Below are 18,436 nucleotides of genomic sequence, written 5' to 3'. Positions count from 1 at the left end.
GCGGGCTTCAGTAGTTGTGGCACACAGGCTCAGTAGTTGTGGCTCGCAGGCTCTAGACCGCAGGCTCAGTAGTTGTGGCGCACGGGCTTAGTTGTTCTGCGGCATGTAGGATCTTCCCGGACCAGGGCTCCATCCCATGTCTCCTGCATGGGCAGGCAGATTTTTAACCACTGAGCCACCAGGGAAGCCCCCCATTGACCTTCTTTTTAATATAACATGAGAGTGGAATTCAAAAGGAAAGTCAAGTAGTATGTAGATATCTGTATAAATATGAAGGTGTTTTGGTCATAATCTTGCTAAATACTTTTAAAATAAGGATTGTTATTTAATTTTTAAAAATATTTGTATTAGAAGTTAAATATTGAAGGCTTTCAGTATTTTTAGAGCATCATATTTTCCAAGGAAGACTAAAGTTTCCTTTAATAGTGGTCACTTCAGTAGAAATGCCATTCTTCTTAATTAGTAATGATTAATAATGGTTGAAGGTATTGACAGGAATGAGAAATGAGATAAGAGCAGAGAGAGTAAACAAGTTAAAGAGATTGAGGGAGGGGGAAAGTAAATACAGGTGTCAAGCAAAGAGGGAGCATTCTGGTACCCAGTAGTCTCTCTTGATTGTTTTAAGGGTAACACATAATATTTACAATCTCTCTTAATTAGCCTCAAATGCAGTCAGAGAACTGAAGTATGCTTTTATCTTAGACTAAATAAAATATTTGCACTTTATATCTGAAGTATTTGTTTCTCAAGACTGACTTTTCAAAATAGTATTTTCAGGTATAATCACTATAGCTTAATAGTCTATAACAGGTGTCAGCAATCTGTATTTCACAGACTAAGTCCAGCCTGCCACCTGCTTTTGTAAATAAAGTTTTATTTATACAGTTTTGTTCATTTATCTACATATTATTTTTCACACTTCAGGGGCAGAGTTGAATAGCTGTGACAGAAACCATATGTCCCACAAAATCTAAAATATTTACTAACCCCTGGTATATATCCATCACTAATATTTAGATAATTTATGTAGTAATGAGAAACTTTCTCACATTGGTGTTAATTATTATTATAAATAAAATTTATATTTACTTAAGTTTGCTTCTACCTCTTCAAGTATTCTAATTATATAAGACTTTTAGTAATACAAAATATTTTTAAATGATAACACATTAAAAAAAAACATGCAGTCTGAAAGTGAGTGAGGTCTGTAATCTAGTTAACAGTAATGTACTAGTGCCAATTTCCTGGTTTGGATATTGTACTAAAATTACATAGTATGTCACCACTAGGGGAAGCTGGATGAAAGATAAGTAGGACTCTGAACTGTTTTTACAATTTCCTGCAAGTCTGTAATTATTTCAAAATAAAAACTTTTTTTAAAAAACGTATAACAGAAATTTTCTGTGGAGATGACATTGTGTGAATGTTGGGAATCCCCACCCCCTGCCACACACAGACACACACACCCCATGACAGTCCATATCAGGAAACTGATGTCTTTTGATACTCTTTAAATGTATCACCAATGGTATTATTACTCTTTGCTTTTCTCTTAGTGTGTTGCATATTCTTCCACTTGGAGATTTAGTATAGCAATATGATTTTTGATGATTGAAACAAAAATAAGTAACATCTTTCATGTGGTAATTTATTTTTATGATGAAGTTTTAACTATAATTTTATGTACTTTTCAAAATAGGTATTTATGACGATGATCCTGAAATCATAACATTGGATAGAAGAGAATTCGGTAAGTTTGTGGGTATATGATTTTCCAAAGCTAGTTCAAGACCAGTCTCCTAACTAAAATGCTCAAGGACAAATGTATTTAGAATTTAGAAATTTTAAAAATTTTAGCAAGGTAATATGGTATATACTGTATTTTAAATAATGTTCTATAACCATAGTTGAGGTTTTCACGTAGTTTCTTTTATTGTCATCATCACCTTTTCTTTCCATTATGTCAGTGAACTTTTATGACATTCTGTGTATTAGCAACAATAATTATTCCTCTCATTTGGCAGTTGAAATGAAACCTTAGAAGAGCTAGCAACATCCTCAACATTCTGTACGTGTGTGTTTGTATATAATTGACACATTTGAAATAATGAACCAATATTTATTCTTCTTTCTATATTTTTTCACATTATTAAAAAGTGTTTATATTTAAGAGTAGTTATGTAAAAAAAAAAGCTTAATACAAAATTGTGTATGCGGTATAATACAAATCATACAAAAGGTATACACATATATGCATAGAGGATAAAAGCTGGATGAGAACAAAATAAAAATATTAGCACTGATAAAAAAGTTCTTAGCAGAATGTGGGGCAGTATACTATTTTTTAAAAAATAGCAGTGAAATGCATAAGTGTGTATACTAAATAAAAGAAGTAAAAATAACACATAGCCCCCGTATCAGTTCAGGATAGGTTTGTATGCCAGGTGAGCTTCCTGCAAACTTGCAGAAATACTTCTGGTTTTAGAACTTTTATATTTCAGGGTTTTGAATAAGTATGTGGTTATTTTTGGAAGCAGATTTAATTTGATCTGTGATTTGTGTGAAAATGGATATAAAAATATACTTCTGCACTTTGCATTGCATTGTAGAAAACCTAAAAGATTCTTACATTTTCAAATTTGTACACTTGTAATAAAATATTCTTTTCTACTTCAAACCAATATATTTTACCTCAAATCATATTTCAATTTTATTTTGCTATGTTACAGTCTCATTTAATTTAGAAAACTAAAATAGCATACTAGATGCAAAATAGATTTATATAATTTCTCATGTTATCATCATAAACAATGTGTTGCAGTCACTTGTTTCTGTACAGTTCCTTCTAAGCAAGAATTGCATCGGATTCTTACTTTGTATATCACGTTGGCGAGTTCAGGCCTACAAGGTAGCTGTTCAGTACATTATTTTGTTAAAAGTCTTGTAGTGAACACTTGAACAAGCTCTAAGGAAAATGAGTGTGTCTTCTCTACAGAGGAAATGGAGGATAATTTGATTCATTTGTATTGTTGGTAGACAGAACCGACACCCATGTCACAAGCTTGCAGAATCATAACTTTTTGGACTGTAGTTATATGAACCTGTTGATTTTTCTGTGGTTATTGTCTCTCATCTGCTAGTCAATCAGTAAGTATTTTGTGGTCCTGTGGGGCAGAAAACTTTGGAATTAGAGATAGAATTAGAGAAACTGAACAAAACCTGCAAGCTGACTAATCCATGAATCCACCCAGAATGAAAGACTTTCCTGATGGTTGTATTGCACATGGGTTCAGACTTTTTCAAATTTGTCATTATAGAGAAAAGGTTAAGAACTGCTAATAATTCATATGGAACTCCAAATAGTAGTTAAGAATTAATTAACAGTCACAAAACCTTAGAGACAGTTTTTCAGAAATAATTAACTGACATTGATAGGTTCGGTGCAAAGTTGCCACTATTCAGTCAGAACTCTAATACTACCCTGTGTATTACTAGGCTGAGACAAGCTGATCCTTAAGTTTTAGCTGAAGAAGCCTAGGGAGGATGATAAATAAGGATAGATAGTTGTATCAACTTGTGCCTATGTAAATATCACATTAGCATACTTGCTTGTGGGTCTCTTTCCATTACCAGTAGTTTCTATTGGTTTGGGTCACTTAATCTGGTCTTTTGTGTAACTAATTATATAAACAATTATGGAGTTACTTTTAAGTTATGTATGTTCTCTTGCTCCAGAGAGAAGTTATATTTTCTTCTGACTAGGGGCACTAACAATCTCAGATCAGCTTTATCCAAACAGAGACTGAAATTATTCAAAAGCTGAGCTTTGTACTTGTACAGGATTGGTCTCCTTCCAGTTCATCTTTATTTACAGGACCCTTCTCTACGTGTGCCCTGAACTCCATCTTTGTCCCTCTAGTCTCATGAATCTATTGAAAGCTCTGCTCAGTTTCTTGCCTATCAACTACCTCCTGGCAAACAGTGCCCCCCTGATTTCTACCTCCTCCCATTCCTGGGCCCTGTAATTCTTCTCTGCATTGGTAACTCTCTGATGCTTTCAACAGAAGTCTTTTGTATTTTGTCCAGTTCTGAAGTTGTAGTGGAAGAGTTAATCCAAATTACATAGTTCACTTTTATCAGGAGTGGAACTCTGAAGTGTTCAACTATAGTACAGAAGAAAAAATGTGACTAATAAACTTCACTTTGAAGTTCTTATCCTTCCCATTAAACATGATGCGTATTATCTTTTTATATGTCACAGAAAAGTATTACGCAGTTATTAAAACAAGTTCTAAATAGTATCTGCAAAAGCAAAGAACTTCTTGCACTTAACAGTAGTCATTTTGAGTGGTACCCACACAATACATTCTCCTTTTGAAGACAAGCTCAAGAAATTAAAGAGGAACTCAAAGCATTTCTGCCTTTTTTTTACATTTTTCTAGGCTAACAGAAGCTATTAGCTATAATCACATAAATATTAATAGACATTAGCTATAGTTGTATAGTTTAGAAGCTGAAAATCACATTTTGAAATATACTTGTTCTATTCTGAGTTACTGGGTTATGCAAAAACATCCCATTGAGCTTTGATAATACAGTATTAAAAATATTTTTAATAATAGTGGGAACTGGGCAAACAAGTTAGAAGTAGTCTATGAAAACAAAGTACCAAGATGGGAGACATTTTTTTTCCTACTTTAAATAAGGTTTTGTGTCAAATTAAATGCCATTATTTTTTTCCCTTCCAGTTTTATTGAGATATAACTGACATACAGCACTGTATAAGTTTAAGGTGTACAGCATGATTTGACATATATTTCACCATCGTGAAATGGTGATCAAAATAAGTTTAGTAAATATTCATTATCTTATACAGATACAAAATTAAAGAAATAGGAAAAAATGTTTTCTTGTAATGGAACTCTCAGGATTTGCTCTTAAGAACTTTATATATGATATACAGCATTGTTGATTATATTTAAGATGTAGTACATTCCATTCCTAGTACTTATTTGTCTCATAACTAGAAGTTTGTACCTTTTGACCACTTTCATCCAACTCTCCTTCCCCCCACCCCCGCCTCAGGTAACCATAAACCTGATCTCTTTTTCTGTGAGTTTTGTTTCTGAAGTGTAATGACATACAACACTGTGTTAGTTCCTGTTACACAACATAGTGACTTGGTGTTTCTGTACATTTCAAAGTGATCACTACAGTAAGTCTGATTATGATATGTCACCATACAAAGATATTACATAGTCGTTGACTACTCCACACACTGTACGTAGCAGTCTCTGTGTGTGTGCTTATTAACTAATTTTAACAGCCCTGCATTTTTACTCCCTCCTCCACCACATTTACTGACTTTGACGTCATATTTTATATCTTTTTGTTTTATATATTCCTTATTTATTGAGTATATATTTTACTACTTGTCTTTTAACCTTTCTACTAGCTTTATACATGGCTGATTTACTACCTTTATTGTATATTTGACTTTAACAATGAGATTTTTTTTCTTCCATAATTTTCATTTTTCTAGTTGTGGCCTTTTTTTTTCACTTAGGTAAGTCCCTGTAACATTTCTTGTGAAGCTGGTTTCATGGTGACGACCTTTTAGCTTTTGCTTCTCTGTAAAACTTTTGATCTGTCTTTCAAATCTTTTTTTTTTTTTTTTTTTTTGTGGTACGCGGGCCTCTCACTGTTGTGGCCTCTCCCGTTGCAGAGCACAGGCTCTGGACGCGCAGGCTCAGTGGCCATGGCTCACAGACCCAGTCGCTCCACGGCATGTGGGATCTTCCCGGACCGGGGCACAAACCTGTGTCCCCTGCATTGGCAGGCAGACTCTCAACCACTGCGCCACCAGGGAAGCCCTGTCCTTCAAATCTTAATGAAAGCCTTGCTGGGTAGAGTCTTCTTGGTTATAGGTTTTTCCCTTTCATCACTTTAAATATATTGTTAAGATGTTCAAAGAATTTGGGAGAAGATTGAATGAACAGAGTGAGAAGTTAGAAGTTTTTGAACAAAGAGTTAGAAAATATAAAGAACAACCAAACAGATAAAAAATACGATAACTGAAATGGAAAAATACACTAGAAGGAATCAACAGATTAGATGATGCAGAGGAATGGATCAGCAAGCTGGAAGACAGAATAGTGGAAATCACTGAAGCTGAACAGGAAAATGAAAAAAGAATAGAAAGAAATGAGGACAGTTTAAGAGACCTCTGGGACAACGTCATGTGTACTAACATTTGCATCATAGAGGTCCCAGAGGAAAGGGGCCTAGAACATATAAGATTTTACCTAAATTCATACCAGTTGATCTAAGTCAGCATGGCAATTATTTTGACAACCTAGATAGAGTGGTCTATTTGTCAGACTTTCTAACCTTTGCCAAAGAACAGCTGATAAAATCCTAATGTATACACTTTGCTTGTAATGTATGGTTTAACTGTTTTTCACATAGATCTGTGTGTGTGGTAACTGAAATGTAGGTGAACATTATTGTGCGTGTTACTAATTAATCTGAATCAGTTACACATATTTAGAATAGTGTGCATGTTTTGATGTCTTGGTATAATTTATTATAACTTATGAAAATATTTTCTTTAAAAATTACTGATAAGTGATTTTCATATGGAATTACATGGAGACTCTAACTTAAAGCAAATTTTCTTAACTTTTTTATCTTGACTGTTAGCGCACATCCTTACAACGATAAAATTTTTAAATGAATAAATTTTGTTTATATCAGGTCCTCTTATAGATTAGATTATAACGTATAATGTATTGTTGGGTAGATATTATGTAGTGTTCAGATCTATTAGCAAATATGTATTCATGTTTTGAATTGTTAAAAACTTTGATCCAATAGTTCAAATAACACAGTTTTCCAAGGAAAATGTCTTATTAAGAACAAAGATTAGATTTAATCCCCACAGTCCTTACTATGTCGTGTAGGTCTCTTCATTCTTTCAGAATCTGGAGTAGCTGTCAGAATTGATTGACTGTGTGCTTAACCAGTGCTGCAGATAGTAGAAGAGCTTAAATGTCAGTCTCTCATACTGTTTCTCTTCATTTCTCTCAACCACACAGACTGTCATCAGGTTTGGCTCTTGCTTTCTTTTGTTGCTTCCTTTCTTTTTACAGCTTCTTGGTGACATTGATCATGCAGTTCAAGGTTGCTTCTTATTCAAGTAGGGCTTGGAAGAGTCAAAAAAAAAAAGGGTATTGTTAGTTTGACAGTTGAAATAGTACGTTTTCTTCTTACAGAAAAAATTATACAGAAAATGATAAAGGCAGTGTGAGAAATATATGACTTTTTTTCATTCTGATCTCAAGGAAAATTTTTAACTAAAATAGGTACAAACCTGTAGTAAATTGGTTGTTTTGGTTGTTCTAAGTTGTTTTGGTTTTATGTACTTTCAGATGCTGCTGTTAATTCTGGAGAACTGTGGTTTGTGAACTTTTACTCCCCAGGGTGTTCACACTGCCATGATTTAGCTCCCACAGTACGTATTTTTTACATCCTGATTTAAAGTTTTACTCTTCACAACTGATCTGTTATTTGAGTGTTTTTTTAAATTTGAGTGTTTTTTCTATTAGTAGTAACTATAACAGAAATGACTATAATATTTTTTCACGTGTATATGGTTTTATTTCCTGAGCATAATCTCCTTTAAGAAAGTACAGCCTGGGGACTTCCCTGGTGGTGCGGTGGTTAAGAGTCCGCCTGCCAATGCAGGGGACACAGGTTCAAGCCCTGGCCCGGGAAGATCCCACATGCCACGGAACAACTAAACCCACGGAACAACTAAACCTGTATGCCACAACTACTGAGCCTGTGCTCTAGAGCACAGGAACCACAACTACTGAAGCTCGCGCGCCTAGAGCCCGTGCTCCGCAACAAGAGAAGCCACTGCGATGAGAAGCCTGCGCACCACAACAAAGTGTAGCCCCCTCTCTCCGCAGCTAGAGAAAGCCTGCGCGCAGCAACAAAGACCCAGTGCGGCCAAAAAGAAATAATTAATTAATTTTAAAAAAGAGGAAAGTACAGCTTGAAGAATGTTCAGGGAAAGATAAATGATCTCATCAGAAGAAACTTTTTTTTTCCCTCATAGTGGAGAGACTTTGCTAAAGAAGTAGATGGATTGCTTCGAATTGGAGCTGTTAACTGTGGCGATGATAGAATGCTTTGCCGAATGAAAGGAGTGAACAGTTATCCCAGCCTCTTCATTTTTAGGTCTGGAATGGTAAGAGATAAAATTGGCATTTTTTTTTTAATTGGTAGAACATTATAACAAGGGGAATACTAGAGAAAACACTGTGAATTTGTAGAATCTTTTGATTTTTAAGTCTTATTTTAGATGCCATCTAACTATAGTCATAATAAACATTTTTTATTATACTGTGAATACTTTTAGATGGCATTAGTTTGTCTTTGTTCTATTTCAAAATTAAATGTTTGCCAATTTCAGTTTCCATCTTAAAGAACATAATGTTAACCAGTATGCATGTTGTACTTTGTAATTTACAAAGCATTTTACAGGTGTTTTCTCTCATTGAATGTAAAGTTCTGACTTCCCTTCCTCTCCCCAGTGTTGTGATAAAAGTGAAACTAAAAACATTATAAATAGTATTATTAGAATGTCTGACATGGAATGTGTGCAATCAGGATTCTTAGCATGTCAGTTAGAAATACACTGTACCATTGAGACAGAGCTTACTTATTCAGAATAATGGAGAATCAAGGTATTTGGTATGAGTTTTAAAAAGAAAAAGTAAAAGACATTTCTCTTTTTATAAATAAAAATATAGGCTGCAGTGAAATACCATGGTGACAGATCAAAGGAAAGTTTAGTGAATTTCGCCATGCAGCATGTTAGAAGCACAGTGACAGAATTATGGACAGGTAATTTTGTTTTCATAATTTGCTTGATTTTCAAGGATACTTTGAATTGGTATTTTAAGTTTTTTAGTGGCAATGTTCTGGTCATGATACTGAAATTTTTAAATATCTTTTCCATGCTTCTTAGAAGGGAATTGTATCATTTGTTCTGAGCCCTACTAAATAGTAGGCATTTAATAAATTAACTATATTTAGACATAAACTAAAACAGTTTTGATGTAGGCCATGGGTATGAAGTGGGGCTAGGTGAAAAGGCAACTTTGAAAGTGCAACTAAATATTTAGTAAACCAAGTGTTTTATTGCTTTCATAAGTATACTACATCAGGCAGTAAATTCATGCCTGTATTCAGTTTAATTTTGAAATTTAAAAATTCTTCTAATCTTAGGTTTTGAATTCATCAAGTGACTTTAGGTGGGTTATTTAATTATCTGTACTACCCATGAAATTACAGTATTTACTTCTAAAGGGATGCTCTTATCATTCATTGAATACAGTTATGTCTCTGAAACTATGTTAAATACTAGGGCTGTAGTAATAAACTATGTAATCCCTGCCTTCCAGGTCCCCATTAGTAAACCATTAAAATGCAGTGTAGTAACCATTATGAGAGGTAAGCTTAGGGAAGCATGAAGGATATGAAAGAACTCAGGTGGGGAAAGGAGGAAGGGTTAGGAAATTCTTCTTGAACGAGGTCAGATATAACCTGTCTTGAAAGTGAAGAGGAAGCCTTAAAAGGTCACTGTATTTGGGAAACTGGCAGTATTTCATGAATCTAACAAAAAGATGGGTAATGGGTAGAGTGGCTTGGGGAAGAATATGGCTGGCTGAATGGGTAGACAAAGCTCAGATCACAAGGGGCCTTACTTGCCAATTTGTTTCTTAATGAAATAATGAATTTAGATTTTATGTAATTAAAAAAATAAATAGTTGAAGGAATTTGATATGCTCAAGAGGATTTTTAGGAATCCTGAAAACTACTCAGAGTGGATTGGAAATGGGTGACATTAGAAGGGAAAACCCATTTAGAAAACAGTTTCCATTATGGAGGAGTAAATGATCAGAAATGTTCTTTATTTTCTCTTAAGGAAATTTTGTTAACTCCATACAAACTGCGTTTGCTGCTGGTATTGGCTGGCTGATCACTTTTTGTTCCAAAGGAAGAGGTAATATTTGTTATTTTGTTATGATGAAGAGACCATGACATTTGATTTTTAGGTGACAATCTTTTTTTTTCCCGGGTTTATTGAGATATAATTGACATAGAACATTCTGTAACTTTAAGGTGTACAGTTTGTTGATTTGCAACACTTACATGTTGCAAAATGATGACCACCACCATGACATTAGCTAACACCTCCATCCTGTCCCCTATTTACTATTTCTTTCTTGGGGCGAGAACATTTGAGATCTACTCTCAGCAGCTTTCAAGTATTTTATACAGTATTGTTAGCTATAATCACTATATGCTGTGCAGTAGATCCCCAGAAGTTATTAATCTTGTAACTGGAAGTATGTACCCTTAGATTAAGTGAAAGTCTTAAGTATGCTTCTATAATTGATTATTTTCAAAATACAATTTGTACCCAGTTATTTTTTTATTTAATGAATATTTCTTTTTGATTATTTTACACATAGGTTGTAAAATTAATTTCCTTTTTCTTTTTTTGAAATTGAAGTATATATTTACAATATTGTGTTAGTTTCAGGTGTACAGCATAGTGATTCAGTTTGGTTTTTTTGTGGAATATATTCCAATAATGGAATATATTCCATTATAGGTTATTACAAGATATTGTGTATAATTCCCTGTACTATACAGTAAATCCTTGTTGCTTATCTATTTCATGTAAAGTAGCTTGTTTCTGTTAATCCCACACTGTTAATTTGTCCTTTCCTCCCTCTTTGGTAACCATAAATTTGTTTCCTGTGTCCATAAGTGTGTTTCTGTTTTGTATTAAATAGATTGAGTTGTATTATTTTTTAGATTCCACATATAAATAAATAATATCATATATTTGTCTTTCTCTGTCTGACTTACTTCACAAAGTATATTCTCTGGGTCCATCCATGTTGCTGCAAATGGCAATATTTCATTCTTTTTATGGCTGAGTAATATTCCATTGTATCCATACCACATCTTAAGCCAGTTGTCTGTTGATGGGCACTTGGGTTGTTTCCATGTCTTGGCTATTGTAAATAGTGCTGCTATGAACATTGGGGTGCGTGTATCTTTTCAAATTACAGTTTTTGTCTTTTCCAGATATATACCCAGGAGTGGAATTTCTGGATCCTATGATAGCTCTATTTTTAGTTTTTCTTGAGGAACCACCATACTGTTTTCCAGAGTGGCTGTACCAGTTTACATTCCCACCGACAGTGTAGCAGGGTTCCCTTTCCTCCACACCCTTTCCAGCATTTATTTGTAGACTTTTTGATGATAGCCATACTTACTGGTGTGAGATGATACCTCATCATGGTTTTGATTTGCATTTCTTTAATAATTAGCCATGTTGAGCATCTTTCATGTGCCTGTTGGCCATCTGTATGTCTTCTTTGGAGAAATCTCTATTTAGGTCTTCTGCCCTTTTTTTTTTATTCCTTTTTGGCCACGCAACACGGTATGTGGTATCTTACTTCCCCCAACCAGGGACTGAACCTTCTTCCCCTGCATTGGAAGCACAGAGTCTTAACCACTGGACCACCAGGGAAGTTCCTGCCCATTTTTTGATTGGGTTATTTTTTTAAATTTGGTCATATGAGCTATTTACATATTTTGGATATTAACCCCATTTCAGTCACATCATTTGCAAATATTTTCTCCCATTCCTTAAGTTGTCTTTTCATTTTGTTGAAGGTTTCTTTGCTGTGCAAAAGCTTGTAAGTTTGATTAGGTCCTATTTGTTTATTTTTGGCTTTTATTGCTTTTGCCTTGGGAGATTGATCTAAGAAAATATTTCTACAATTTATGTCTGAGAATGTTTTACCTATGTTCTCTCTTAGGAATTTTATAGTGTTGTGTCTTATATTTAGGTCTTTAAATCTTTTTTTTTAATTGATATATAGTTGATTTACAGTGTTGTGTTAATTACTGCTGTATAGCAAAGGGATTCAGTTATATATACATTTACATTCTTTTTTTTAATATTCTTTTCCATTATGGTTTATCATAGGATATTGAACATAGTTCTCTGTGCTATACAGTAGGACCTGGTTGTTTATCCATTCTGTATGTAAAAGCTTACATCTGCTAACCCCAACCTCCTATTCCATTCCCCCCCAACCCCCTCCCCCTTGGCAACCACCAGTCTGTTCTCTATATCTGTGATTCTTTTTCTGTTTCATAGGTTCATTTGTGTTGTATTTTAGATCCACATATAAGTGATATCACACGGTATTTGTCTTTCTCTTTGACTTTCTCTAGTTGCGTCCATGTTGCTGCAAATGGCATTATTTCATTCTTTTTTATGGCTGAGTAGTATTCCATTGTATATATGTACCACATCTTCTTTATCCATTCATCTGTCGATGGACATTTAGGTTGTTTCCATGTCTTGGCTATTGTGACGAGTGCTGCTGTGAACATAGGGGTGCATGTATCTTTTTGGAATGGAGTTTTTTTTTGTTTTTTTTTTTTGCGGTATGCGGGCCTCTCAGTGCTGTGGCCTCTCCCGTTGCGGAGCACAGGCTCAGCCGCTCCGCGGCATGTGGGATCTTCCCAGACCGGGGCACGAACCCGCGTCCCCTGCATCGGCAGGCGGACTCTCAACCACTGCGCCACCAGGGAAGCCCTGGAATGGAGTTTTGTCTGGATATAAGCCCAGGAGTGGGATTGCTGGATCATATGGTAATTCTGTTTTTAGTTTTTTGAGGAACCTCTATTCTGTTCTCTATACTGACTACACCAACTTACATTCCCACCAACAGTGTTGGAGTGTTCTCTTTTCTCCATACCCTCTCCAGCATTTGCTATTTGTAGACTTTTTAATGATGGCCATTTTGACTGGAGGTGGTACCTCAGTGTAGTTGTGATTTGCATTTCCCTAATAATTTGTGATGTTGAGCATCTTTTCATGTGCCTACTGGCCATCTGTATTTCTTCTTTGGAGGAATGTCTGTTTACGTCTTCTACCCATTTTTCGATTTGGTTGTTTGGTTTTTTGTTGTTGAGTTGTATGAGCTGTTTGTGTATTTTGGAAATTAAGCCCCTGTTGGTCGCATCATTTAAATATTTTCTCCCATTCTGTAGGTTGTCTTTTCGTTTTTGTTTATGGTTTCCTTTGCTGTGCAAAAGCTTTTAAGTTTGATTAGGTCCCATTTGTTTATTTTAGTTTTTATTTATATTGCCTTGGAAGACTGAGCTAAGAACACGCTGGTATGATTTACGTCAGAAAATGTTTTGCCTATCATTTCTTCTAGGAGTTTTATGGTGTCATGTCATGTTTAAGTCTTTAAGCCATTTTGAGTTTATTTTTGTGTATGGTGAGAGGGTACGTTCTAACTTCACTGATTTACATGTGGCTGTCCAACTTTCCCAACACCACATGCTGAAGAGATTGGTTTTTCTCCATTGTATATTCTTGCCTCCTCTTTTGAAGATTAATTGACTGTAGGTGTGTGGGTTTATTTCTGGGCTCTCTGTTCTGTCCCATTGATCCATATGTCTGGTTTTGTGCCAGTACCACACTATTTTGATTACTGTAGCTTTGTAGTATTGTCTGAAGTCTGGGAGGGTTATGCCTCCTGCTTTGTTCTTTTTCTTCAGGATTGCTTTGGCAATTCTGGCTCTTTTATGGGTCCATATGAATTTTAGGATTATTCTAATTCTGTGAAAATGTCATGGGTAATTTGATAGGGATTGCATTAAATCTGTAGATTACTTTGGGTAGTATGGCCATTTTAACAATATTAATTTTTCCAATCTAGGAGCATGGGTTATCTTTCCATTTTTTTGAATCATCTACAGTTTCCTTTTTTAATGTTTCATAGTTCTCATCGTATAAGTCTTTCACCTCCTTGGTCAGGTTTATTCCTAAGTAGTTTATTTTGGGGCTGTGATTTTAAAAGGCATTGGTTTTTTACATTCTCTTTCTGATATTTCATTGTTGGTGTGAAGAAATGGAACTGATATCTCTATGTTACTTTAAAAGTTTTTTATACAGCAGGTTCTTATTAGTTACCTGTTTTATACATATTAGTGTATATATGTCAGTGCCAATCTCCCAGTTCATCCCACCACCAGCCCCCACCCCTGCTTTCCCCTCTTGGTGTCCATATGTTTGTTCTCTACAGCTGTGTCTCTATTTCTGCCTTGCAAACTGGTTCATCTGTACCATTTTTCTAGATTCCACATATGCATGAATATATGATACTTTTCTCTTTCTGACTTCATTTTGTATACAGTCTCTAGGTCCATCCATATCTCTACAAATGACCCAATTTTGTTCCTTTTTATGGCTGAGTCATATTCCATTGTATATATGTACCACATCTTCTTTATACATTCGTCTGTCGATGGGCATTTAGGTTGCTTCCATGACCTGGCTATTGTAAATAGTGCTGCAGTGAACATTGGGGTGCGTGTGTCTTTTTGAATTACAGTTTTCTCTGGGAATATGCCCAGTAGTGGGATTGCTGGGTCATATGGTTGTTCTATTTTTAGTTTTTTAAGGAGGCTCCAAACTGTTCTTGATAGTGGCTGTATCAATTTACATTCCCACCAACAGTGCAAGAGGGTTACCTTTTCTGCACACCCTCTCCAGCATTTGCTGTTTGTAGGTTTTCTGATGATGCCCATTCTAACCGGTGTGAGATGATACCTCACTGTAGTTTTGATTTGGATTTCTCTAATAATTAGTGATGTTGAGCAGCTTTTCATGTGCCTCTTGGCCGTCTGTATGTTTTCTTTGTAAAATGTCTGTTTAGGTCTTCTGCCCATTTTTGGATTGGGTTGTTTGCTTTTTAATATTGAGCTGCATGAGCTGTTTATATATTGTGGAGATTAATCCTTTGTCCATTGATTCATTTACAAATATTTTCTCCCATTCTGAAGATTGTCTTTTCATCTTGTTTATGGTTTCCTTTGCTGTTCAAGAGTTTTGACGTTTCATTAGGTCCCATTTGTTTATTTTCGTTTTTATTTCCATTACTCTAGGAGGTGGATCAAAAAAGATCTTGCTGTGATTTATGTCACAGTCATCTTCCTATGTCTTCCTCTAAGAGTTTTATAGTGCCTGGTCTTACATTTAGGTCTGTAATCCATTTTGAGTTTATTTTGTGTATGGTGTTAGGGAGTGTTCTAATTTCATTCTTTTACATGTAGCTGTCCAATTTTCCCAGCACCGCTTATTGAAGAGACTGTCTTTTCTCCATTGTATATCCTTTCCTCCTTTGTCATAGATTAGTTGACCATAGATACATGGGTTTATCTCTGGGCTTTGTATCCTGTTCCATTGACCTTTGCTATTTTCTTTATTTCTCTTTCATTTATTTGTGCTCTGATCTTTATGAGTTCTTTCCTTCTACTATGGGTTTTGTTTGTGCTTCTTTCTCTAGTTCCTTTAGGTTGTAAGGTTAGATTGTTTATTTGAGATTTTTCTTGTTTCTTGAGGTAGGATTTTATTGCTATAAAATTCTCTCTTAGTACTGCTTTTGCTGCATCCCATACGTTTTGGATCATCGTGTTTTTGTTGTCATTTGTCTTTAGGTATTTTTTTATTTCCTCTTTGATTTCTTCAGTGATCTCTTGGTTATTTAGTAGTGTATTGTTTAGCCTCCATGTGTTTGTGTTTTTTACTTGTTTTCCCTGTAATTGATTTCTAATCTCATAGCGTTGTCGTCGAAAAAGATGCTTGATATGATTTCAGTTTTCTTAAATTTACCAAGGCTTGATTTGTTACCCAAGATGTGATCTATCCTGGAGAATGTTACGTGTGCACTTGAGAAGAAAGTGTAATCTGCTGTTTTTGGATGGAATGTCTTGTAAATATCAGTTAAATCTATCTGGTCTATTGTGTCATTTAAAGATTGTGTTTCTTTATTAATTTTCTGTCTGGATGATCTGTCCATTGGTGTAAGTGAGGTGTGAAAGTCCCCCACTATTATTGTGTTACTGTCGATTTCCTCTTTTAGAGCTATTAGCAGTTGCCTTATGTATTGAGGTGCTCCTATGTTGGGTGCATATATATTTATAATTGTTATATCTTCTTTTTGGATTGATCCCTTGATCATTATGTAGTGTCCTTCCTTGTCTCATGTAACATTTTTTATTTTTTAAGTCTATTTAATCTGATACGAGTATTGCTACACCAGCTTGCTTTTGATTTCCATTTGCATGGAATATCTTTTTCCATCCCCTCACTTTCAGTCTGTATGTGTCCCTAGGGAAGTGGGTCTCTTATAGACAGCATATATACGGGTCTTGTTTTTGTATCCGTTCAGCGAGCCTGTGTCTTTTGGTTGGAGCATTTAATCCATTCACCTTTAAGGTAATTATTGATATGTATGTTCCTATTACCATTTTCTTAACTGTTGTGGGTTTGATTTTGTAGGCCTTTTTCTTCTCTTGTGTTTCCCACTTAGAGAAGTACCTTTAGCATATGTTGTAGAGCTGGTTTGGTGGTGCTGAATTCTCTTAGCTTTTGCTTGTCTGTAAAGCTCTTGGTTTCTCTGTCGAATCTGAATGAGATCCTTGCCGGGTAGAGTAACCTTGGTTGTAGGTTCTTCCCTTTCATCACTTTAAATATATCTTGGCACTTCCTTCTGGCTTGTAGAGTTTCTGCTGAGAAATCAGCTGTTAACCTTATGGGAGTTCCCTTGTATGTTATTTGTCATATTTCTCTTGTTGCTTTTAATCATTTTTCTTTGTCTTTAATTTTTGTCAGTTTGATTAGTATGTGTCTCAGTGTGTTTCTCCCTGGGACTCTCTGCACTTCCTGGACTTGGGTGGCTATTTCCTTTCCCATGTTAGGAAGTTTTCAACTATAATCTCTTCAGATATTTTCTCGGGTCCTTTCTCTCTCTCCTCCTTCTGGGACCCCTATAATGCAAATGTTGGTGCATTTAATGTTGTCCCAGAGGTATCTTAGGTTGTCTTCATTTCTTTTCATTCTTTTTTCTTTATTCTGTTCCATGGCAGTGATTTCCACCATTCTTGTCTTCCAGGTCACTTATCCATTCTTCTGCCTCAGTTATTCTCCTATTGATTCCTTCTAGTGTATTATTAATTTCAGATATTGTATTGTTTACTTCTGTTTAATTCTTCTAGGTCTTTGTTAAACATTTCTTGCATCTTCTTGATCTTTGCCTCCGTTCTTTTTCCAAGGTCCTGAATCATCTTCACTATCATTATTCTGAATTCTTTTTCTGGAAGGTTGCCCGTCTCCACTTCATGTGGTTGTTTTTCTAGGGTTTTATTTTGTTCTTTCATCTGGTACATAGTCCACTGCCTTTTCATATTGTCTTTCTTTCTATGAATGTGGGTTTTGTTCCACATGCTGCAGGATTGTAGTTCTTCTTGCTTCTCTGTATGTTACCCTTGTATCCTGCTACCTTGCTGAATTTATCAGTTCTAGTAGTTTTTGTGTGGTGTCTTTAGGGTTATTTATAGATAGTATCATATCATCTGCATATGATGACAATTTTACCTCTTTCAATTTGGATGTGTTTTATTTCTTTCTCTTGTCTGATGGCTAGGACTTCCAATACTATGTTGAATAGAAGAGGTGAGAGTGGGCATCCTTGTCTTGTTCCAGATTTTAGTAAGGCTTTCATCTTTTCACGGTTGAGTATTGTATTGGCTGTAGATGTGTCATAAATAACTTTTCTATCTTGAGATATGTTCCCTCTGTACCTATTTTGGTAAGAGTTTTTATCATGAATGGATGCTGAATTTTGTCAAGTGCTGTTTCTTCATCTGTTTAGATGATCATGTGGTTTTTGCCTTTCTTTTGTTTATGTGGTGTATCACATTAATTGAGTTGTGTATGTTGAACCATCCTTGTGAATTTAGGATGGATCCGACTTGGTTGTGGTGTATGATCTTTTTTATGTGTTGTAAGATTAGTTTGCTAATGTTTTGTTGAGGTTTTTTGCATCTATATTTATCAAAGATATTGGCCTGTAATTTTCTGTTTTGGTTGTGTCTTTGTCTGATTTTGGTAACAGGGTGATGGTGGCTTCATAGAATGTACTTGGGAGTGTTCCCTCCTCTTCAGTTTTTTGGAAGAGTTTGAGAAGGGTTGGTATAAATTCTTCTTTGTATGTTTGGTAGAATTCACCTGTGATGCTCTGTGGTCCTGGACTTTGTTTGTAGGGAGTTTTTTAATTACAAATTCTCTTTCACTTCTAATGATTGGTCTTTTCAAATTATCTATTCCTTCTTGATTCAGTTTTGGTGGGCTGTATGTTTCTAGAAACCTGTCCATTTCTTCTAGGTTGTCCAATTTGTTGGCATATAATTGTTCATGGTATTTTGTATTTCTGTGGTATCAGTTGAGATTTCTCCTTTTTCATTTCTTATTTTGTTT

General features: G+C 35.1%; 1 protein-coding gene across 2 annotated transcripts in view; it reads left to right on the top strand.

Annotated features, from left to right (window-relative positions):
• Positions 1 to 18,436, top strand: part of DNAJC10 (DnaJ heat shock protein family (Hsp40) member C10) — a 62,248-nt gene that overhangs the window by 4,317 nt on the left and 39,495 nt on the right. For both annotated transcript variants that reach the window (XM_060152503.1, XM_060152502.1), the window contains exons 5-9: positions 1,700 to 1,750; positions 7,431 to 7,513; positions 8,123 to 8,254; positions 8,820 to 8,913; positions 9,998 to 10,075. In XM_060152503.1, the coding sequence (XP_060008486.1) occupies positions 1,700 to 1,750; positions 7,431 to 7,513; positions 8,123 to 8,254; positions 8,820 to 8,913; positions 9,998 to 10,075 (438 nt within the window). The remainder of the gene's footprint in view (positions 1 to 1,699; positions 1,751 to 7,430; positions 7,514 to 8,122; positions 8,255 to 8,819; positions 8,914 to 9,997; positions 10,076 to 18,436) is intronic.

The sequence above is a fragment of the Lagenorhynchus albirostris genome, chromosome 6 (assembly GCF_949774975.1).
Source record: "Lagenorhynchus albirostris chromosome 6, mLagAlb1.1, whole genome shotgun sequence".
Lineage (NCBI taxonomy): Eukaryota > Metazoa > Chordata > Mammalia > Artiodactyla > Delphinidae > Lagenorhynchus > Lagenorhynchus albirostris.
The sequence above is the reverse complement of the archived record's forward strand: the minus strand, read 5'-3'. Positions and strand labels throughout refer to the sequence as shown.